At 45.9% G+C, this 24,338-nt stretch overlaps 1 protein-coding gene across 1 annotated transcript in view; it reads left to right on the top strand.

Moving 5' to 3' along the window:
- nrxn2a (neurexin 2a) overlaps positions 1-24,338 on the top strand; it is a gene marked incomplete in the record, with an annotated part of 142,128 nt that overhangs the window by 102,418 nt on the left and 15,372 nt on the right. Inside the window, 1 exon segment of the mRNA XM_025006366.2 lies at positions 16,829-17,010. Coding sequence (XP_024862134.1) covers positions 16,829-17,010 — 182 coding nt within the window.

Genomic DNA, 24,338 nt, shown 5'->3' with positions numbered 1-24,338 from the left:
TTTTTTTTTTTTTTTTCTTTCTTAATGAAATGATCCATTTTCCCGCTGAAGCGTGTTACATCCTCTGCGGCGGTGGAGGGGCTCTCTTCTCAGTGGGTAGGCTCAGCTGCCCTCAAGCTCTACCTGTGGGCGATGGAGACTCTTATCAGAATTCTTATCACATGAAGATCTGCCCCGCTTCTCCGCACGCCTGAACGTGATGCTCGAGCAACGTGGCTGTCCGCCGGAGTTGCATCTGGATCCCCCCCCGGTCTGTATTTGGATGTGGATTTCCCCCAGCACGCTGGATGGTTCACTTGCGGTGGAATGTGGGATTTGGGCGATCCGTTTTGTCCGTTAGACGTCCCGACATGGCGACGCGCTCCCGAGAATAAACAAGGCTGTAGCCGTTGAGTTTCTCCCAGAGGAAAAACTGTTTGGGGGTTGGGAAGGAGGCGTGGGGGGGAGCTGGCGTTGAGCGACCCTTTCAGATCAAGTTTGGCTGTTTGACCTAACGAACCCAGAGGATACCCTTCCGCTCGGCGACTCCCAAACCAAGCGACGAGCCCAGCTAAGGATCGGCGAGGACATGGGCCCCGCTCGCCAGTGAGATGCGCCGCCGCCTCCGGGTCCAACGACCAGGGGCCAGAGCTCGGCCAGGCGTCCCGTCCCGGGCCTCCGCGGGTCTCACACACATGGGGAGGCTCTCCGCAGACCGTCCCGTGTTCGGACAGCAGAGCGGCCGGTCCCAGTTCAGTCTCGGCATGAGCCTGAGCTACTACTCCAAACTAGTGCTCTGGTTCACCCTGCTCACGCTGCTCCCCATCCAGACGGGAACGGCGCGCGTGTCCTCGAGCCTGAGCACCACGCACCATGTCCACCACTTCCACAACAAGCACGGCACTGCGCCGATCGCCATCAACAGGATGCCGTTCGTCAGCAGAGGGGGTCACGGTAAGACGTCTCCCTCCGAGGTGCTCGGCTCGCTGAGATCTGCATCCCCTCTGCTCTGCGGTGCAGATGGTCGCAGATAATCAGACGAATCGGGGTTTTGATCTCCGGAATATATCTTTTCTTTTTTTCTTTTTTTTTTTTTTGCTGCTGGCATTTTAAGTGTGTGTGTGGTGGTAACGAGGTTTTGTGGTTCACGCTGGCGGTGACATCGATGGTTCTCTTGTGACGTGCTGTGGGAGGATGAATCCTTCACCAACTATGTATGCGCTGCAGCCTCCGTGCATCATTAAATCCCTTTATGTCTCCATTAGAGTTGGTTGTGGTTGCCTTTCCCCGTGTCGCTGTTTCACGCTGCAGCAGCAGCAGCAACACATATCAACAGCAGATGAATCATTATTCCAAGTCTAATTAGCATTTTTTTGTTGTTGTTTTTGGACGTCCTTGATTATTCGAGCAGAGGCTGTGTAGCTTGTGGGATGGTGTGCTGCAGTTAACGCGGCGTCTCAGCGGCGTTCTGTGTGTCCAGAAAGAGTGAGCGTCGCCCTAAAGTGTTGCACAATCCTCCTTCTTTTGCCACCTTTGTGTAACACAGCTTTAAATAAAAACAACGCCATACTGTGGTCTGCGAAAGGATATATGAAGACGTGACCCTGTCCTGATCAGCCTGCCTCGAGTTGGCCACGCTGCTCCGAGCGGCTCGATCAGAGCTCTGACACAAACCATTTCTCTCCTTCTCCATCTCACTTTGAAATGCCTGTCCTAAGACTCGCTTTTATATCGCATTTAAAAAAAAAAAAAAGAGGGAAGAAGATCCGATGGATTTTCACATTCAGCAGCAGTTTTGTCAGTCGCCTAAAATGAAAGAAAAAAAAAAAAAGAAGAGGGGGGCTAAAAATGTGATGAATTACATCTGCGCTATTATAGCCGTATCATTCTGAACCAGGCTTTCACCGGCACAGCAGACCCTTCTGATTAAACAGGCCTGTGGACAAAAAAAAAAAAGAAAACACTTCAAAGGAGCCACAGATAAATTTCCAATTACCTGTATTGCAGATTTTCTATTAGAAAGTATGTGCTCCAGTGCGGGGCGTCCAATTTCCTGCGACATAAATGATACAGACAGCACTTGTGATTTACAAGTCGTTGGCAGCGAGGCTTTAATGCGCCGTGCAGGACGCGCGTCCGGGTCCTGTGCGACGCTTAATTGTCGGTAAGTCACGTAATCGCCTTTCGCCCGGGGGGAGCAGAAAGCATAAAAACAAGGAAAAACCTGCGAAATCAGGCTTGACTTTATTAAGTTTTTAAATGTCATGTGCATCTGGGCGTTCATCTCCCGATGAACGGAATGGGTAAATAAACAAATACGAAGACGAGTCCGGCAAACATTAATCGCTTGGAGCTTGGAATCCCTGAGTGGGCTTGTTTGTCTTAAAGCCGCAGTTCGGAGCGTCTGAAACGGGGTTCTGTGGGGCGATTACGAGTGACTAACGCCTTACCTGCTGCGGGTAGCTCCTCCTTCAGCCTCAGTGTGAGGGGGAAAAAAAACGGGGGGTTTTAATTCTGACTGGATCGACGAGCTAAAGGCTGGTCTGAGACGGAAGCGAGTCTCGGTCCAGATGGAGGAAGTTCTCACAGAGCTGTTTGAGATGTGAGGCGTTCGTGATGTTTTCCCGGCCTTAAAGGGTCTTTAGCGTATGGACGTGACTGGAGTCCACGCCGTAAAGACACAACCCTTCGGTTTGTGTGTGTTCCAACCTGGAGATTAGGGGAACAATGTAGTTTTTAGGCAGATCCAGTAGAGCAGTATTCTGCACACAACCAGTCAGATCAGGGGTGCGTAGTCGTAACAGGAACCCTTCGATAGGGACATCTACGTACTGGATTCCCGTCTGGAGTTCCGCGTGCCCGCTTATCGCCAACCTGTTCGGCGTGGCGCGCGCGGGGGTTCCTCCGACGTCGCTCCTTCCGAAAGCCTGGCAGTTTTTTCGCCCTCAGCGTTCGGCTGATCGGAACAAGATCGGACGCAGAGGCAGAGGGACTCCGCCACCGCCGGTCATTAGCATTTTGAGCCCGTGTCGCTAAAACGGTGCCGCTACGTGCGGGCAGAGGAGGATTAAAAGAAAAAAAAAACCAACACACGTGACCTGCGCAGACTGAATCACGGCTGCGTTGGTTCGACACGAAGGCAGAAAATCGAGTTGGAGATTCCAGGAAATGAGTGCAATCACTGTAATGCCCTCAGTCATGGATACATGCCTGTGTAAGTGTGTGTGTGTGTGTGTGTGCGCATTCTCAAGGCTAGCCAGAGTCTTCTGGATGCCCCTGGGCTATTTGCTATTAATAGCTCACCTCCCCTGCTGCAGTGCTTCTCATTTCTCATCCCAAACAGAGGTTACTGCATGTATTGTTACATTACAGCGGGTTCTTCCTCCCCGACGCCGGAATAATCACACAGGAGCACCGAGCTTCCGGCAAAATGAGATTACTGAGTCGGTGATTAATCAGAAACGCTAACTTCTGGCTGAAGTTTTTTTTTTTTTTTTTCCCCACGTGGGCCTGCAAGAATGAGTTAAAGGATTATTATAATCATCCGAGAAAAAATATACGTCGCGCATTTAATTGACTGGAATGCTTTAAAAACCCGAAGAAATTGTCCATTTCCTGCGCAATGATGTGCAGATTATCGTATTTCTGTCGTTTTCTATTTACTCCCAGTTAATACAAACTGCTTGACAGCTCTTTTTTTTTTAAGAGACACGATTACATTATTACGTTGTACACTCAGAAGTAAATAAAACGCCTGTTCAGTAGTCACTCTGGGTTTTAAAAGCAGTAACTCAAGACGTTTTTCTTTTATGTAACACATTGATTATCCTTTGAATTTATATCAACTGTTAGGACGTGGCTCAGCTGACGTCAGGAAACATTTAGTGAAATGGAAAGTTGTTTCTTCATTGACGTCAGATGGAAACGCTCTCGGTCTAAACCTCGCACATTCGCAGTGAAGTGGACGTTTAAAGCCCTAACCCTCTGAAGTGTACCGTTGACCACATTGACGAGCTGATGGCTAGTCCAGATGGGGTCAAGAGCAAAGTGGATTCAGCAACGGTTCGTGAAAAAGTGTTTGCACGAACTGATGAAGTCGCCTTAAAGCGATCAGAGGTTAAACTTGGTCTTGGCCCTGCTCCGACTAGCCTTTAGCTCATCAGTCCTGTCACAATCGATCTCCCGCCGAAAAAGCCATCTGCTACAGGTGAGATACTAAACGTTCATTGCCATTCGGCAACACCCTGCTACGAAAACCGCGAAAAAGTGAAAAATCTTTTCCGATACTGAGTTTCTATTATTTCCAAATTCTTCATCTGAAAAGCTTCAAAGAAGTTTGAGATTTGCTGATTCATCACCTGGCTTTGTTTACAAGCATATGGATTTGTATCAGTCTGGAGGGACGTCACAGTGAATTCCAGTCCTGTATTCAAAAAAAAAAGGAGAATTTCCAAGCTTCACAATGACACCAAACATTAAACGAAGGGATTTCCACCGCAGAGTAAAATGGCCAATTTCAATGATTTCTGAAGACATACCTGTTGGAAAACTTTGATACTACTTTTGTTACCCGGATGGCTGGATGGCGTCTTTAAGAGCTCATTTTAATGCAAATCTCAATCATGGTCAAAATGAATATTTTCACGTTTTTTGGCCTGTGCTCATATCGGCTCGTTTTGCCTGCTTCCTTAAGATCGATTCGCACAGCTGTAATATTAATCGTTGGTCATATCAACAAGAAGTTCCCCCTGTTCCCAACAAAACACCCACCTTAGAAGCAAAGAACAAAAAAAATGATCCGGGTGTCAGCTGGAGAGGGCTCAGATTCTCCTGGGTAACAGATTGCGTTACCTCGGGAGCGACGCCGAGGCCGGCGTGTGTGCGCACGTACACGGACAGTCATGTGTACACACATATAAACACAGACGCCATTAAAAGAAAACAAACAGCAGCAAGGTCCTCTGAACATCCGCTTCGGTTATATTATATATCATTTAGTTTCTGCTGATCGTGGCCGTTGCTGTTCTGTAACGGAACACGGATATTTTAACTGAGACAGGCACGTAATAACCAAAAATGGGAGATCGAGGTAACTGCCGCCCTGCTCTGTGTTGACGGCAGAACGTAAATGTGAGCCGGAGAGGAAGAACGTGGACACGGAACGTGGGGGAAACAGGCAGCCTTTTTAGTGAAAGCATGGCGGCGCTCAAAGGTTGCGGCTTACATTACGCACTCTGACGCCATCTGCGTTCTGCAGATCTCTCTGTTTTTTGTTTTTTTTAACGTCACTGACACTCGATGTTGAAACCCTCATCCTGATAACCGAGCCCTAAAGTCTTTGTTAAGACTTTAGGGCTGATTATACTCCGAACGTTACGTCTTCAGGCTTCCGCACGGCTGCCGGTTAGGACACCGGCTTTGTCCTGTAATCTTGTCTTCGGCGTTCCGAGCTGAAATGAAACGGCCATGCATTACTCGGTCGGAACATCGAAGGCACGCTCGCAGCAACCATGGTGATCTATAAAAAGCTGCGCTGGCTGACCTGCTGTCTGCTTCGGCGTCGCACATCCTGATCGTCGTCGTTAGAAAGGAAAGTCGTCACCTCACTGATCTCCGTTTTTGCAGAAGTCAGCTGCAGGACGCGGTTTTTTGAGAAAATCATACACTTTACTGCAATAAAGTCATAAAGCAGGACAGACCCAGGGACAGGAATGGACAGTTCTTGGTTGAAGTCGGGTCTTTATGTATAAAGTCAGTCATCGAAGAGTTTAATTGGATCGTTTGGGTTATTAGAAGTGGGGTTCTGTGGTTTAGAGTTTGATTTTGACCGGACTGACAAGTTATTGGCTAGTCCAAGCAGGATTTAGTTGGAAGTGGCCATCTTGTTAGGACCTTTCTTGTCAGCTAGGTTTTTTTTTTACCTCTGTTCCCCTCAAACCTGGAACTGTAAGCCTTTATCCTGAGACACCTGGGCTTCCAGCAATCACAGCAAGGGCAGCCAATGTTTTTTGTTTTTTTCCCACCATCTACTTTGCTAAAAATACAGCAGAGAACCACCTGGCAGAACCTTTTTTTTTAAAAAATCCAGTGAAACACGCAATTTGTTTTAAGGGGGGCGCGTTTTTGAATTAATTGTCGAAAGCAAGCCACTTTGCCACTTAAATTCTCTGGATTTGAAGCTGCCGGAAGAGAAACCTTTTCAGCTCGTGCGGCGCCTTTTCTATGCCGACGTGTAACATTTAAGGATCATTAATCAGGACTTTTGGTCCTGTTTTATTTAAGGCCAAGCCGTGGTGACCGGATTTCACCAGCAATGCAAATCAGCAGTTCTGACGTCGACTAAGGTGCGTCAGTCTTGTGACTGTAAGAGTCGCTTTAAACTTCTTTAGGTTCAGCTGAGGACATTCATTTTCAGCCTCGTGTGCCCCAGTGCGACCAGAGGGTCCGAGGGGGGAAAAAAAAACTTCGGTCCAAGCATCCGATCGTTCCTAATGAAAACCTGCAAACTCCCATCAGTGAAAAATGAAACGTTTTAAACAAGCCAAGGCCACAAACTCAAACGGAGTGTTTTGCTTAAAGATTAAATCAGTGAGTGCTTTCAGAAATTCAATTCAAGTCTGTAATGATGCTTTTTTTTTTTCTTTGTTGTTGTTGTTGCCGTTGTTGTCCTGACCGTGCTATCGGGATCGCCGTTTTCCAGCGGCCCTGGCTGCTGTAAGCACAAAGTGTGATTAATGGCTTCATCCAGCCACATAGAGCTGAGAGAAACCCGGGCTAAATCACCATGGTAACGTATGCCGATAACCCGCTCTGGAGCAGTTAACGCTTGGAGTTTCGGGTTAGGTTATCTGTAAAAATAAATAAATAAAGAAATTTTTAAAAAAATGCCTTTTGATTTCTAATATCCCAGATTGACAAATTTGACTTAACCAAAGCCTAAAAGTCGCTCATTTAGACGCTCCCTGAATACTACTACGCTACAATGTTTATTCAGCGGCGTCTTTTCCGCCTCTTATGGCATAAACCCGCTGACAACACGTTGCCATGGAAACTATAAATTCAGTCGGCTGCGAATCGAGACGTGCATGTTTGGATGTTTTTGCCGGTGCTCGCGGAGAAATCTTCTAAGGCAACGGGTAATTGAGTCGGTGCAGATGAGGGGGGGGAAAAAAACGTGTTTGCGTGGCAGGAAAGATCAACTTCGTGAGGTTTTCCGTTAAATTGGATTCCCGACGCTGTTCGGGCCTTTGCGGTGGTCGGGCGTTCGGCGAATCGGAGGCAGAAGTTTCAGAGTTTTCTCACTGTGGTGCATCCGTTTTCTTCGTTTGTTTGCACGACGGTTTTCGCGCCGCTTGCCTCTTCCGCCTTCTTGTAGCAGCAGTGTTTTCACTGCAGTATGGTCCTCACACCTCTGCGTTCACGCAGCCTCCGTTCTTTTGGGAAAGGAGTCGGGAGGGATCGGTTCAGCTGGCGAGCGAGAAGTGAAAGATGACGCCGTAAAACACCTGTTTTTGCGTGAACCTGAAGAGGAAAAGCCCCGGGGGAAATAAAGAAACACCCTAGTTTCCGTAGTACTCGTTGTGTCCGCGGGGAGTTTTGGGTGTTTTTGTTAAGCCAGCTAACAGAAAAGGAAGCCCAGGAGGGCGTCCCACGAAGCCGGATCAACATACAGTAGCCTGACTCAGGAAAAAAAAATCCAAGATGTGTCCCGGCAGTGCTTCTGATTCGGATTTGGATTTCATTCGCTCTGGCTATTTGTTCGCGTCTTCGTGAAAAGTGGCGCTCTGTGTGCCCGTTTGATGCGTCAACTGAGCAAACAAAGTTAAAAGATTGGGGGAAAAAAGGCCTTGTCGTGAGATCCAGACAGGATTTGTCGGGACCAAAGAGAGGAACGTCGGCGAACTCAGTGAGTTAATCCCTGCTCCTGCTGCTGCGTCGAGCCAGACGGAAAGAGCTGAGAGTTTTCACTCCGAAGGTTTATTAGTTCGATAACTGCTCAATAATGTGCTCATAACTGCACTGACCAAATCAAATAAATATGGTAGCAATCGACCGACGTCCTCTCTGATATTGGCTACAATCCTCCTGACAAACTCAATCTAGCCGATATGAACGGTTTAACAAAACCTCTCAGCAAATACAAAAACATGATTAGTTCACCAGCTTCGTTTATGAACTTGAAGGAAACGTCTTGCATTATTATTTATTAATTTTTTAATTTTTTTTCTGCTGTCGTCTAACTGCAGCTTCTTAAGAAGCGAACCAAGAAATATGGGTTAAACCGCGTTTCTCATGAATCCTGTGCAAAGAATTATGCAAGTTAATAAGAAACTAAAACAATTCAGGTGAAACGGGATGATTTCACTTAAGATTCGAATCCATACAGGCTCTATATTTAATCCATTACCTGATTAAATCAAAACCTATACCCGTACGGTCGATAAACAGTAGTTTGATGAGTGAAAATTAACAATATAAAAGCAAAAATTGGCCAACGAGATGGAAGACTTCCAGCTCAACGCAGCTGGCTGAGTTGCTCTCTGCTGTTAAATCAGTTTTGTATCTTTGAAACATCATAAAAATCACTAAAACAAACCAAAAAACATCAATTTTTAACAAAAAAACCCAAGATTTTAAGAAGTGCAGTGTGGAATTGTCTTACATTGAAGAAACTTGTTTTAAGTGTAACGTTTTGTTAAATATAATGTGAAAACTTGTGGGGTTTTTTTAAGTTTGCACATTTTACTGTAGGTTTTGCTTTGTTTTACAGCTGCTGATGTGTTTTGGTGCCTCAGGGCCACCGTAGTTAATCAAATGGTAAACATAAGAAAAGAAAATGCACTTATTTAATAAAACAGTTTAGTTCTGTTCTTTTAAACGGCGTCTAAAAGGGGTTTTGATAACACAAATTCGAGATTTGCGTAAACATGTCTAAATAAAAACCTGCAATAAAATTGTATTTTTTTTCTTTTTCTTTAAAGAGCAGCTCAGTTGTCAGAGTAAAGCAATGTTTTTTTTTTTTGTTTTGTTTTTTTTCCAGAAACCTACATGAATCATCTTAGTGTTTCTGAGCCAAAAGCGTCTCTCCCACCTCGTCACATAGTGTGAGGAACATTCAGGCCTCTGAAAGGCTCGATTATACACCAAACCGTGACCTTTCCTAAACCTAATCGAGTGGCGTTAGAGCCCAAAAGTGGCTAAAGCAAAAAAAAAAATCAAATTAAAAAGAAAGAACGTCCAAGCAGAGCAGATCGCAGTCTTCCTGGATAAATAGATTTATTAATGCCTCTATCTAACTGAAAGCCTTTAAATCTTTTTCTCGTACCAACTTTTTTGCGCTTTAAAAGCACAGATTATACGCACCCGCCATTTCCAGATCACGTAAAACGTCAACGTTTATATTTAATCTCGGCGTATTTATCCGACCATGAAGGAAATGTGCCTCAGATGCTGTAAATCAGAAACAAAACTTTCAGCTTAAAGCGGGAGGTGGGCTCTTTTGAGGCGGGGGTCCTGCAGGGTCATGAGCAGTTATCGTCTTACCTGCTGCAGGTGGCTCTTTCGAACGACCTCCGCTTGTTTAATTCCGACCAGATTAAAGATTTTGTTGCCGTTCCTGCTCTGTTTTCTAAACCTCCACGGTGCTGCAGTTTCACGTCACGGCGTTACGATCAAGATGGCTGCCACAGCCTTGACCTTGAACGACAGAAACTGCTCCAACTCGGTCGGTTTTACGCATATGGACCTAAAATGCGGTGCGGCGGTCGCCCGGGCTGATCCCAAACGTGTGTTCTGAGCGCAGATTGGTCGGTCGAAGGTTTTGTTTGTCGTCGCCCGTTTGGAGTCAAATATCTCATGAGCCACCGGATGGATTTTCATGAAACTTCCAGGAAATAAGGAGCGGATGTTCCCCTACGACTGATCGACGTTCAGAGCCAACCCAGGTCAAGATGGCCGCCACAGCCAACTCAACCCAGATGACACAAACATGGCTGTAATTCAATCTTTTTTTACAGATATTGAGATAAATTGTGGCGTAGCTGTAGCGAAGAGCCGTTCACAACGCGTCCTCCAAGGGCTGATGTGAGATCTCAACCTTAGCATTAACTGTCGGTGTCCGCCCTGTTTGTCTGTTAGTAAAATATCTCGTGAGCCACTGGATGGACTTTAATGAACCCTTCAGAAAGTGACCATTGGATGTACGTCTACAACCGATTGACTTCTGGAGCCAACCCAGTTTAAAAGGCTCGTCACAGCTAACCAGCATTGGTCAACACAGCAACGGTCAGTTTTACGGATATCGAGCTTGAATTTGATGTGGTAGTAGCTAAGAGTCACTCGTAACACAGGGTGTCGTCTCACATCGACCACGACGCCATCAGTTCTCCACATGAGAGGATCTTAGCCTAAAACCCAGGCAGGAAACATTCTGTCAGACTGGATTTGGACAGCATCTGAGGCCGGAGTCTATTCAAAACAAATCCTACCAATGAAACTGGGATGGAAACCCTGCTCAGGATCACCTGAAACCCGAGAGGCCGGCCGTCGTAATGCTACGGCCGCTTCTGCGACTCGGTTTCCGTTTATTTATTTTTACCCATTAAAACTGGTGATTGGAAGTATCGTGAGCTGTAATGGTGGCTCAGGCTTTTCTTTTTATTGTTATTTTTTTTAATTCCTCACAACTGCCGGCGCAGGGGTGGGTGTTCTCTTTTTTCCAGCCTTTTCATGTCTGAAGCGTTTCACGTGACGCTAATCAGCGCCTCGGCGTATTCCGCGAGTCTCACGGACGTGTTGGTTCTTTTTTTTTTTTTTTTTTTTTTTTTTTTTTTATCCCTGCACATTCGGCTGGGCGAGAGGAGAGGAAAATGAAAAGGACAGGATGTTTGAGTGGGTAGCGTGCGTCTTTGGCATAAACATGCGTTCCATACTGTTGGGGTTTTATTTCTTTCTTTTTTTTTTTTGTCGCGTGGAGATCCATTAATGCTCTCGGGTAAAAATCCAAGAGCCTAAGCGGTGCCAGAATAATTCATTTAAGGAAAAAGCAGATCCAGTCCTGTTCGGTGTTTAACATACTCGGGAAAGGTGACTCGCTCGGCGTGTTTCTGTAAACGCGCGGCAGGTTTTTTTTTTTTATACAAGGTGGCCTCGGTGCTCGTGTACAGCCTTTATTTTCCCCCCCAAGGTTGCCGAGCAATCCCGGTGTGATCCGGTGCTCGTCTTGTTATTGAGAATCTCCAAGGGGGTCTTATTATTCAAGCCTGCATGGCCACGAGCCGAGAGGAGAGGCAGAGCGCTCCCGAGCCGTTTCAGGACTGTTGGTTCTTGCAATAATCTTAACAAGGCTGATTTACCACCTGCTTTTCTCCGACGCCGGTCTGCCTCGGAAGGGGGGAGAGTTAGAGCGGCGAGGCACAGAGGTGTAATGAAATGCTTTAATGTCATTACTAATGCAGGAGGAGAAGGCCGGCTATAGATAGACGCCTTCGTGTCCGTCCCCCCCCTCCCGGGTGCATCCATATCCCGTATTTCACGGTGCGCGTCAGCCTCCCCTCGCCCGCTTAAGTCCCTTTCTCCTCGCCGCGGCGCTAAAGTCCAGTTTGTAGCGACGTGCGCACGTTGGTCGAAAAGGTTTCTCTTCCATAACGCGGCGGATTTTAGCCGAAAGTCTCGGAAAGCAAACCCCCTGGACGTTCAGATGCAGCTGAACAACCCGATTCAAGGTGGCCGGATGGACAGATCTGGGGGGAATCATTGATGACGGAGTCTGTTAGCGAAATGTCCGGTGAAGCTCTGGGCTGATTTCACTGAAAACCTCGGAGAGCAGCCGCCGCCGGACGCACGTCCACAGCTGGTCAGCTCCTGGAGGCAGCAGTGGCAGAGAGTCATTCGCGAGGCGTGCTCCAAGGGCGTCACATGACACTTTCGTGACATCGTTTCAAGGTTCGATCCAAACGACTGTAAAGGACTGACGGGCCTTGTTAACATACGGTATCTGTGTTTTCAGGATACAGAGAGAGTTTTCATCGATTCTATATATGAGCCTTTATAGTTTAAGACGTTAACAGGTGGAAATACTGAGATAGTTTGTCGAGGGTCTGTTTTAAAAGACAAGAAGAAGAAAAAGCCGTTTCAGTGACGGCTCACGAGAGAATTTGACCCGACGTTTCCGTCTTTCTTTTTCCTGACGGACACATTTCTCAGAAATTTTGTGTTTTTCTTCCTCTGCTCGTCGGTTGGACTGGCGGTCGTCCGTTCTGCGTTCGGCGCCACCCAAAACATCTGGGCTGCGGACAGTCGTCAGTCGCCCCTCAAGCGGACGAGGAACCGCAAAATTAAACCTGGCGCGTCGCGTTGAATGGTGTCCTACTTCGATCTTTTTTTTTTCGGCTCATGCGACTTCCCTCCAACATTGTTTGCCTACTAAAGGGCGACAGCTGAGCTGAAAAGCAGAGAAACTGGCAGTGTGTTTCTGAACTCCGACGAACCCGCCGGCACGTCCAAATACACGTCGATCAACGCAAACTGACTGAACGCGTCCACGCCGGAGCCGTCCGTCACCAGGCTCAGCCGCTCTGAACCCGCAGGTTGGCCGGCAGGAGAAGGAAATCCGACGACAGCTACATCTGAGCCAAAACCGTGTTTTTTTTTTTTTGTTTTTTTTTAAATAATACGTGACCAGGAGGCCACATTAACCTGAAGCCAGACTTTCTAAACGTGCATTCGGAGAAAAACGTGGGAGTTTGATTTCGTTGTCCTGTCCGCTGGGATGGTTGTCGGGGAAAGGCCCGCTCGTGGAGAGCGTGTTGCGCCGATGTTTAGCTTTAACTTCAGCGTTTCGGAGTTCCCGTTCCCCGTTTTGGCTTTGAGCGTTAAATAAGCAGCTTCGTCCGCCCCGGGTCAAATGAATTACAGCAACATCTAACACAGATCCTCAGACCAAACTGCATTTTCGTTTTTTTTTTTCTTGTTGTGTTTTTTGTCTTTTCCCCGTAGATTAGCAAGCTGAAGAATAAGGAGGGAATTTCTGCCTTTTTACGTATCGATTCGATTATTCAGGCTGCTGCAGCCTAATAGCACCGCTGTTCGAAGTGAACTGAAGAATTTCTGCAGAAGGAAATAAAAAAAATCTATCTGGCCGGGGCCTTTCTGCACAGCCAGCAAGCAGCTGCTGCAGAGGGAAGCTGCTCCACGTGTCCGTGCACGCAGGCCACATCAGGGGCGTCTCAGGCTGCGTGTTAGATTAGATTATATTCTGCTTTAACCATGGCAACCATCAGGAGTTTATGGGCAGCAAATACATGCATGTTGAAATACGATGTTTGTTATAACAGCCTTAAAAATATCAGACATATTGGTACCACGTTACAGTAAGCCGGCCTGTTTAAACAACTCTAAATGGTTAATATTGAGCCGTAAACACTTAAAAAGCTGCTATGGTGCATTAGATTCAAAGGACAGTGTTGACAAGTTTCGTGCCAAATTAACACTTTATAATAAGGCTTCCTTTTTGCCTTTTGGTAATGTTTACTTATAAGTAGGCATAACATTTAAAAGCTAAAAAATGGGCCTTTTTAGAAAAGTTAGAAATGACAAAAACAGCTTAAAATGACTAACAAAATTAAGCTGAGCAACTGGTGAAAAAAAAAAAAACATTCACCGTATTTTCCGCACCGCAGGGCGTGCTGGATTATAAGACGCACTGTCAATGAAAGGTCCATTTTCCAACTTTTGTCATATATAAAGCGTGCCGGATTATAAAGCACACTGTCGTTTTTTGAGAAAGCTGAATTCTTTTAAGTGCGCCTTATAGTCCCGAAAATACAGTACCAAAACCGGCCAAAGTACGGTTTTAATGTATGAACCGTTTGCTGTAACTCCTTTATTAATGCTTTATAATGTCTTATCAAGGTGTTTACAAACAAATGAAGCAGTTTATAAAGCACCAATAAAGCCTACAGAAATGTAGTGGTACGGCGGCGGCGGCGCACTTCCATTTCAAAGCCCTCGTCTCTCTCGTGAAGTCCGTCTAAAAACCCCACAGGACTAATTAACGAGTGTAAAATCTGCACGTGTCATTTGACGGTGATAATAAATGTTTATATTCGCACTCATACAGAAACGTGTTCATTCATTCAGGAGTTTGGAGACGCCGTCCAAGTGCTTGGTTTTTTTTTGCACAATGATCAGCTTTTAGACTCTTGGCAAGAAAAACACACAACATCATGAAAACCATGTGATGGCCTGTGTGTGTCTGTCTGTCTGTTAGCAAAATATCTCTGAACCGGTGGGCAGATTTGACTGAGGATCAGCTGTGCATCTACAGCCGATTAACCTGCGTGGCCGTCAGTTTTGATCTTTTTGAGACACATCGGATGTTTTCGATGTTTTCATGGCGGCGTGAACGACAACGAATCTGAGTGTGGTGCCGAATCGGATCCGTGTCCGATGTTACGCAACACAACCGGTCCTCTGCTGGACTGACGACGAACCGAGGTGGTTGGTTGCCACCTTCCCTTCTTGACCCAATGAGAGGCTGCACTCGTGATCGGCGGTTAGAGCGGTCGTCTTCTGATGACAGAGTTGGAGGTTCGATTCCTGGCAGGAGTGGAAGTGTATCCGGGCAGGACACTGAACCCCTCGCCCCCGAATGTGATCTAAACAACTGATTAGACTCTAAAGACTGATTCAGTCAGAAGGCTCTGTAGAAGTACAGTCCGTCGATCCGTTTGACATCGGATCCGAGCGTTAATACCCGCAGCGTGAACGTTTCCGCTCCTGCTTTGGCTTTAAGACGCGGACAAATGATCAAAGATGTACTTAAAAGCGTCCTCCGAAGTCCATCAGTGCCAAAAAACCTAAAAAGAAAAAAGGGAACAAGGTCTGCGGTCGTACGGCCTTAAAGGGAAGTGATTTAATTGAAAAGGAAAAGAGGACGGACTAAGAGGCCAGATGTAGATAAGATTTACTGAAAGGAAGGAACTAATAAACCCCCGCTCATCCAGACTCTTTGATGTGACTAAAGTCACCGGTGCACATTGGACTGCAAATCCAAGTCGTTAATTAAGATTAACTCCGTCAGAAATAATTGACTCGGAAACAATCGCCCTCAGAGAACTCGCCCTTTCAATTACATTCAAAGTCAGCACAAGGTGTTTTCCAGCCCCTCTGATGAGGCCTTTAATGTTCAGATAGCGCCCCGCCAGCTCGCCGCTTTTTTTTTTTTTTTTTGGGTCAATAGAAAGCCTTCATGACGGCGAGCAGAAGAACCCGAAACGAGGCGACATTTTCTTCCTCAAGTGATTTTTTTTTTTTTTCTTTTTAGTTGCGGTTCAAAGCGTCAGATTGTAAAAACTGACTAATAACATCGGCTGGCGGCCGCTCTCCGAAGAGGAAATGGATGTTCCTGCCACTGTGTTCGGTGGAATGATCCTTTTTTTTTTTTAAGCCGTAGTTTGAATTTGCCCAAGTCATGAAACGAAGGGGATTACAGCTCCACAGACGGACAGGGTTGACTCCGACAGTTAATGCCAGAGTTTTAGGCAAAGATCTTGTGCAATGAGTAGCACTTTACGTATGTGTTGTGAAAGACTCTCAGCTACTACCACACTGAGTTTTATCTCAATATCTGTAAAATCGGCTGAATTACAACCATTTTTGTGTTTTCTAAGGTCAGTAGGCTGTGACGGCCATGATGAATTGTGTTAGCTCCACAAGGTAATGATTTGTAGATGTACAACCATTGATTGCTTTCTGAGAGTTTCAGTCAAATCTGTCTTGTGGTTTGTAAAATATTTTGCTAACAAGTGGCAGAGTTGACGCTAACAGGAAAAGGAAAAATTCTAAACCAAGATCTTGAGCAATTTGTTAGCACTCAGTATATGTGTTGGGGATCGGCCTCAGCTACTACCACGCCAAATTTTAGTTCAGCGTTTGAAAATTTGTCCGAGTTGGAGCCATATTTGGGTTTGATAGGGTCAGTTGGCTGTGGCAGCCATGTTGAACCAGGTTGGCTCCAAAAGTTAATCAGTCGTCAACGTACATCCAGCAGTTACTTCCTGCAAGTTTCGATAAAATCCGTCCAGTGGTTCGTGGGATATTTTGCTAACAGACACCCAAACACACGTGCACACGGATTTACCTGCACTGACAGGTAAATCATCCTGTGATTTAGAGCCGGATCGTTTCCTCGCTGTAAAGAGCCGTGGGAAGCATTTACGGAGGATCTGAACTGAGGAAACAACCGTTTTCCGGCGGCGGCAAATGAAAAAGCTCAAGAACGAGAACAATTAAATGTACATCGAGGCGGGCGCTGATCGTCAAATCCATTTAGGATGCTTTGCGTGCAGACACTGAACGCATCATCAGTGGTATAATTTATGCTCAGGACAAAAAAAACAAACAAACAAAAAAAAGGAGCGAACATTAAAGAAAGCATCGGCTCAATTAAAAAAAAAAAAGTTCTTTATTCTGACATTTTTCCATAAACCTCTGCGTTCAGACGGAGCTGGACTCTGACTCAGTGTTCGCAGCGATGTGTCATAAAATCTGCAGCACCGACTACTTAATCCGGAGACATAAAAGGCGCCGCAGCCGCACTCGCTCCATAATTGCAAGTCTGCAAACAGAAACGCAGCCCTTCTCTCTCCGATTTAAATGTGATTTTTTTTTTTTTTTTTTAATGAATCCTGGGCCTCTTGCCGGTTGACGGTTCGGCTGCCGGCGGCTCGTTTTACGTAGGAGTTGGACGATGAGGCGAAGCATCGTAAACTTGTGGATCGCCGCTAACGTGTACGCCAGCTAATGAAGCAACCGTTTCCTGTCTCTCTCTCTCTCTGTCTCTTCCCAGCCGGGACCACGTACATCTTCGGGAAAGGAGGCGCCCTCATCACGTTCACCTGGGCCCCCAACGAGCGGCCGAGCACGCGGGCCGACCGCCTGGCCGTGGGCTTCAGCACGCAGCAGCGGGACGCCATCTTGGTGCGGGTGGAGAGCACCCACGGGCTCGGAGACTTCCTGCAGCTGCACGTTGTAAGGGCGCGCACGCACGCACGCACACGTTGTTGTTTTTTCCTCCCTCGCCTTGGCGCGGAGAGATCAGTACCGCCGGGAAAGCCATGAGATTGCCTGTGTGTGTTTGTCTGTCTGTTAGCAAAATATCTCATGGGCAGATTTGACTGCCGATCGGCCGAACATCCACAGCTGACGAACCTGGGGGGGAGGGGCCGTCAAGGCTGATTTATCTCAGCAAAAACCCAAAATACGGCCGTAGTGCAGTCGTTTTTACCGATATCCGGCTGAAATTTGGCGTGGCGGTAGCCGAGTCATTCCCAACGGCCCCGCCGGGCTTTAAGGGACCCGTGTTCAACGTTTGAGCGACAGCACATTCCTTCAGGGAGCGCTACTTTCACCGAACGTGATATATTCTTTTTTTTTTTTTTTTACACTATTATAATGTTTCGACTGAAAAATAGACGCGTCTCAAAGGACCTTCAGAGCAAAAAGCTGCTTCAACAGGTGAAGGAAATGAACTATACGGACGTTTGCCTGAACTACAGAGATACTACAGACACGATTAGGTGACAAAATTTAAGATGCGATCACATTTTGCCGTAAATCTAGGTGGAGCGCTCCCGATTAACTCAAGCTCAAGCAGCTAAACCTTTCTGTGCTTTCCTTTTTTTTTTTTTTTTTTTTTTTTTTTTTTTTTTTTTTTTTTTTATTAAAGTGAGGTTTCATCTAGATGATGCTAATATTCTTGGCAGTCAGACATTGCAGCTTGGATGATTCACTGATTGGTTGCGTCTGAGTCCAAAATATTGAGAGCGAAATCGGAAGGGAAAGTAAAAAAACGGAGAGTTTACTAGCGCCGCACGAAAGAGGCAAGCGCCGAGCAGTTTTTGAAGAGATGTTTTTTTTTTTTTTTTTTTTTTTTCTGATTGACACCAAGTGGATCAGCAGCTGCCGGTTTCTTCCTTTGGATGCCTGTTGAAGTGTTTGGTTGTAGGACGTGTGTGTGTGTGTGTGTGATGACCACCGGACCGGAGATCTGCTGGAAGTGTGCGAGTGGCACAGTAATGAAAGTCACATCTGCCGTTCTGTGGACGGAACGATAAAAGCGTGCGCGTCGTTCGCCGCAAACGGCTCGGAAACGCTTCCCCCGAAGGTCCCGGTTCTCCGGTCCGCGCAGGTCCGAGGAGGCTCTGGTGTTGAAAAGTATGAGCGACGACACACGCATCATAAATGCGCTCTTCTTCCTCCCGTTTCTTCACATTCTGCTCGCCAGCAGCCACGCTAACAGGTAATCCTTTTAAGCTGGCCTTGATCGATACTTCAAGTTTTTCTTTGGGTCTCGGCTGCTTTTTCACTCATTTTCACTGTTTTTTTTTTTTTTAAGCTACTAAACTCTGACTTATGACACATCCATGCCTGAAAAGGCTCCTAAAAGCAGACGTTTTAGCCAAGAACTCATTTTAAATTGGATCTTTCGGCGCCTTGTTAGCAGCCGGTCGTCACAAAGGCTCAATTTTTATTCCCATTTCTTGTAGCTGAAATCTGCGAAAGATACCAAGGCTATGTTAGTTTTTTGTTGTTGTTGTTGTTGTTGTTTTTTTTAGGTCTGACACTTCTTCTTTTGTCCACATTTTATGTTTCCCATCATTTTTAAGCACCTGCTACGCAATACACTATCGTGGTCAGGTTGAAAGACGGGACAGACAACGACTAAAAAAAAGGCAGCCTTTGTCTCAAAAAAAAAACCCCAATAAAAAATAAATAAGAACCGTGAGAGTCGGGAGAACCATTCATCGAGACTGCTTTAAAAGATTCCAAGTAAGTCCGGCCGCTTGGAACCAAAACGTAAATAAATAAATAAATAAATAAATAAAACAGTTAAAGCTTTGTACGCTGTGTGTGCTCGTTTCCTGCAAGTAAAAAATAAAAATAAAAAATCTCGGCACATTTAAATGTTCTACCTCCACGCAGAAAGGCACCAGCTGACCCGAGAGTTGCTTCTGAAGAGTTAAAAATAAATAAAAAAATTTAAAAATCTCAAAGTGAGATTCGGGCTCCACAAATAATAAATACATAAAAAAAGCTTGTTCTATAAAATCAAAACATCTCGTCGGGTCGTGTAGGTTTTAAATTTCACTTCCTCCACTTTCCCAACATGGAATTCCTCCAGATCTGTAGCTTATCGGTGCTGCGACGCTTTAGCTGGTTTCAGAGGTTATTCGTGGCGTGGCGCGATAAAAATAAATAACTAAATAAAATAAATAAAACAAACTGCAGCAGATGATTTTTGCAGTGCGGCCTAACAGTTCGCCAACCAAACCATCCTCCCTTGTTTATCTTAAAGCGCTAATCTGCTCTAAGGTACTGGTTATTTTCCCTTTAAAAATAAAAAAATAAAGTCCTCCCCCGCACTCTGTTCCATTTAAATTTTAGTCGTTTTAAAAGCGGGACACTGACCTCGCCTGCCTTGCCAGGAGATACTGTAGATTGCAGCTGGAGTGCAAAGCGGGCGAAAAGTTTTTTTTTTCTCGTCTTCTTCTTCTCCTTCTCCTTTTCCGGTGTCTGCCAAGTTTCTTACAAGCAGACAGATTGCAGAGTTTGACACCTCATTACCGATCGGTGGAGGAGAGTCTACGAGAGTTCAGAAGCTGCTGGGGCTGAGGTGAACTTCGAGTTTCCTAACTAGAGCCCTGTGTCACTTTTTGTGGCACAATGGAATTTGGTACAATACCGTATAGTTCAGTGTCGTACACTAAAACATGTTACAGCACTATAGGATGTGATACAAGCGGAGAGAGGACAAAACGGCGCGACATAATGAGCTGCAGCGTGATAAAATATGCTGCAGCTCTGCTTTCAGGCTGCTCCCTTCTGCAGGCGTCGCCGGGGTTTTACCCCAGGATGGCCTTCTTGATGCAACCTGGGCTCAAACCTGGAGCCCACAGCCCCAAAACATACAATATGATACAAGTCGAGGCAATATAACAGGATACAGTACCAGAGGATGACATACAATACATTAAAATTTTATGTGATAAGATATAATAATATAATACAATGCAGTTCATTACAATACGTTTTAATACAAAAGGATACAATATATGTTTTAAATGCATTAGAATATAAAACAATCAATCAGCCAATTAATTTAGAAAGTGCTCTACAAACCAAAAAGGAACCAAAGTGCTGTGCATGTGAAAAAATAAAAACATAAAATGGAAGCAAACCCAAAAATAAAATGCAAAAAGTAATCAAACACAGTAATGACAATATAAACTATAGGATAAGACGGTGCATTCAAATGTGAGGCGTTACGACACGATACGGTCCAGTGTGACGCAGTACTACACAATGTGATACATTACAATATAATCAAATATATGAATGCGTTCCAAAATGATACAAAACAGGATACTACCGTATTTTCCGCACTACAGGGCGCACTGGATTATAAGACGCACCGTCAATGAATGGTCCATTATTTGAACTTTTGTCATATATAAGGCTCACCGGACTATAAGGAGCATTAAGCGAAACCAAACAGCCTCCCATCTTTTCAGAGAATACTGCACCGATGTAAGTGTCAAGTATAAACGCCTCAATCCAGCTTTGTAGTTTAACCAAAGTTGTACTGAAACATCACAACTTCTTACATATATAAGGCGCTCCGGATTATAAGGCGCTCTGTCGTCTTTTGAGAAAATTGAAGGCTTTTAAGTGCGCCTTTTAGTCCGGGAAATACGGTATATCATCTGAAGCAACACAACTCGATTCAATACAATAAGATTCAACACAATGTGATACAATACATTAATCTGCTCTGCAGTACAATAAGATGCAACATACTCTGTTTTCTCTTTATTTAATTTGTGTTCAGCATCACTTTCACATGTTATCACATTCTGGGTTTTTTTTTAATGATTCCCCACTACAGTGAAAACTAAGGGAGGATAAAATCCCACAGAACACTGCCGGTCAGAATACCACCGGCCGCAAGGGAGAGGTGAAAAATAGTGAAGGAGTCGGGTGATTTATGACCTCACTGCGTGCGCTGGAGGGAATCATGGGAGTCACATAGATCGCTTTAGGACAGAAATCCCTTTTTTTTTTGTTTTAAATAAAATAAAATAAAACGTGCAGTGTAATAAATAATCACAATCAGAATGAATTGTCGCTCGGCTCACTGCGGCACGAGCCAGACGGCGGCTCCAAAGACCAATTATTCCGTCACCGTGCGAGCTGGGGAGCACATTAGGGTGGGCAAATACCGCTCTCAGACGCTCGCGTTTTTTAATGAGTTGCTAAAGGACGAAAAAAAAAAAAAAAAAAAAAGAAGAAAAATTTATCGTGCAAAATTAGGAGAGTTCCAACTGCTTGGGAAGCAAACGTGAACCCAGCCATGCCTCAGACCCCGGGAGAAGCGTGCGGGGGGAGGGACTTATTTGGTTACCAGATGAGGTCTGGAAGCTGATTCCTTCTGCATTCTGATTGCACATCCGTCACGAAACGGGGACGAAGCCAGCCGAGGGTTTCCAAATGATGTTTTGAAGAGGAACGCGCCTTGCCATTTCTCCAAATCTGGTGATGTAAATGTTGTCGGCCTCTAAATATTTTTAGAGGCCCCCCCCCCCACACACACACACACACACACACCACCCACCCAGTCGCGATCAGACGTTAAACGGTCTCGGCGGCGGCGGCCCATCTGATAGAAGGTTTACAGTAATGAGTTATTTGCACGCGGAGCCATTTTAGACAAAACACTTGGATCATTTGGGAAATGGAGCTGAAACGGTGAACAGTTGGAACATTTTTGTTATTTGTTTGTTTTTTTAACATCTCCTCTCCATCAGGTAATCTCCCCGGAGCAAGAAAAAGAAAAGAATCATCGCTCCGACGATTGTTTCTATTACCACATGCCGTACCTATCACCGAGCGTTTTTTCTCCCCCCTCTCTCGTTTCCTGTGGGAATGCGAAGAGATAAGGAGCATCTGAATCACCTCCCCTCTCCGAGCGGCGGCAGTGAGACGTCCTCAGCCCAGTAAAAAGGCCGACAGGCTGCAGACACGCCGCTTCTTTTAAAGGAATCACGACGGGGCCCTGCTTTCCGCTCCGTCTGAAACATGCAGCGAAGTGGCGATAACGTCTCGCCGTAGATCTGTCAGAGTCAGAGCCCCGGAGGTTGTTTTTTTTTCCCCCTCTTCTCTTTTTTTTTTAACTAATCAAAACTAAATCCTTTATAATAATGATTTATCAAACGTTTTATCAACCCTCCTCCTCTGCTGGAATGGATTGGATTCAGCGGCGGCTCTGATAAGACGTGGAACTTGGATCTCGGTGCTCGCAGGGATGTCGCCGTCACAGCTTGCTGTCAGGACAGCCAGTTATTTCGGAGATAGCATATCTCTTCATAAAGATGTTATTGTGCCGTAAATAACAGTAAACAAACTGCGAAGCGTATGGCGTCGGGCAGTGTTGCTTTTGCTCACCCTCCGGCCCCGATTCACTAAAATGCACCTCGTCTGGTTTTAGCTCCGTGTTTTGGGGAGCTAAAAACCCTGCTGTCTGCTCCTTCTAAAGCAATGTTTTTGCTTTTTTTGGCATCAGAACACAGTTATCCTATCTATATCTAAATCTGAATGTCTGCCACAAACCCATCAAACCAAGAGAAAGAGAGAAGGCTTTTCTCTCAGGTCTTAGAAGAGCTACAGAAAGACTCCTTTAGAACTGCACCAGCAGCCTCTCCCTGGATCAGAAAGCAGTTGTGTTCAGGACGGCATTTTTTAAATCAGTCTGTGACATTTCGTGCTTTCATCGCCGTCACCGCGCCCTCTTAGTTCCACCTGATACATTTCGAAAACGAGTCCTTGGATTTCATCCCGATCCAAAGGGTTGAAAGCATCGACCTTTGACCCCTTTGAAACACTTCTGTTGTAGCTGACGCTGAGCGCCGGAGGAGACGATGAGCCCGAACCACATCTGACAAGCCTGCCCTCGTTTCAGCGAGGGCGGCAGCGTGCTAAAGGATTCAGCTGTCGGGAGACGGTAACCGGGTCGCAGTAACCGCCTTTGCAGAAACGGCCCGGGGCTTTCAGGTCCGGGTGCTTTTAGACCTGGAGGTAATTTACATAAATATGGGCAGTTCTAAATGGTTCTCCTAACTGTGGGCAAACTGGGGGTTCGTCCTGTAATCGGAGGGTTGCCAGATCAAGCCCCCCGCTCCGTCCGTCTCAGCCGTTGTCTTTTGGCAAGACACTTCACCTGCCTCGCCTACCGGTGGTGGTCAGAGGGCTCAGTGTGATGGCAGCCTCACTTCTGTCAGCCCGCCCCAGGGCAGCTGTGGCTACAATGTTGCTCACCAGCATCAGTGTGTGAATGAAAGGATGAATGGGTGAATGACTGGTTGTAGCGTGAAGCGCTTTGGGGTCCTCGGATTAGAGAAAGCGCTGTACACGTTCAGGCCATTTACCATTTTACCAAACTGTGTCGGCGCAGAGAGAGACACTGTTCGGTCGGCAGCGCAGTTTGAGGCGCACACCTCCCTTCCCTCACAGACAAACGGTAAATTGACGTGTGAAACAACGACTTGCACGTTTCCTGTGCGACTTTCAACACGTTCACGTCATCACACATGGTGACAAGATTATAAAACAAGGTACAACCATGTTTTTTTGTCATCTGTACGGGTTTGTAGGACCTTTTATGAAGCGCAATGATTAGTAGCCACAGACGCTGCCTAATCCTTTGGCGAACCCGAGCCTCAGACAGCAAAGCAGGAGCACTTTTTTTTTTTTTTTTTTTTTTTCTTTCTTTCTTTAAGCTGTCAGAGACGCCGGGCAGACCGTTCTGGCCCCAGAGATTTTTAATGTTGTTCGACAGACAAGGTAGAGTTTGACCTCAGGTCGCTCTACCCTGCAGTTGTTTAATGACTGCTCATCAGTGCAGCAATTAAACCTCAAACAACTAAATAGCCCTTCTCTAAAGGCTGCCGAATGCTAGGAAACACAAAATGTAAGGGACACAACTCAGGAGATGGCGCAATAAGAATTAATTATGTATTTCAAAAGGTGATAATGGGGTTTCTCGGCACGCTTTTGTTGAACATGTGACGTAATTGTTCGCTCCAACAAGGTCTCGGACTCTAATCGTCGCCACCGAGGTACTGTAACTCTGGCTTTAATTAGCTGGAAAGTTTGTGGGGAGTGACTCTGAGTGGCGAAGACGTTTGACACGACGGCTTTTCCACTCGCAGGCTGACTTGTGAGAATTGATTTGTCCAGCTGTCGCCGCTGAGCCCAAACTGGTCGCCTGTCCGTGGGCTTCGCCGCAGAACCAGAATGTGGGC

The sequence above is a fragment of the Kryptolebias marmoratus genome, linkage group LG13 (genome assembly GCF_001649575.2).
Source record: "Kryptolebias marmoratus isolate JLee-2015 linkage group LG13, ASM164957v2, whole genome shotgun sequence".
In the NCBI taxonomy this organism is placed as follows: domain Eukaryota; kingdom Metazoa; phylum Chordata; class Actinopteri; order Cyprinodontiformes; family Rivulidae; genus Kryptolebias; species Kryptolebias marmoratus.
This window is presented reverse-complemented; position numbering and strand designations above follow the sequence as displayed.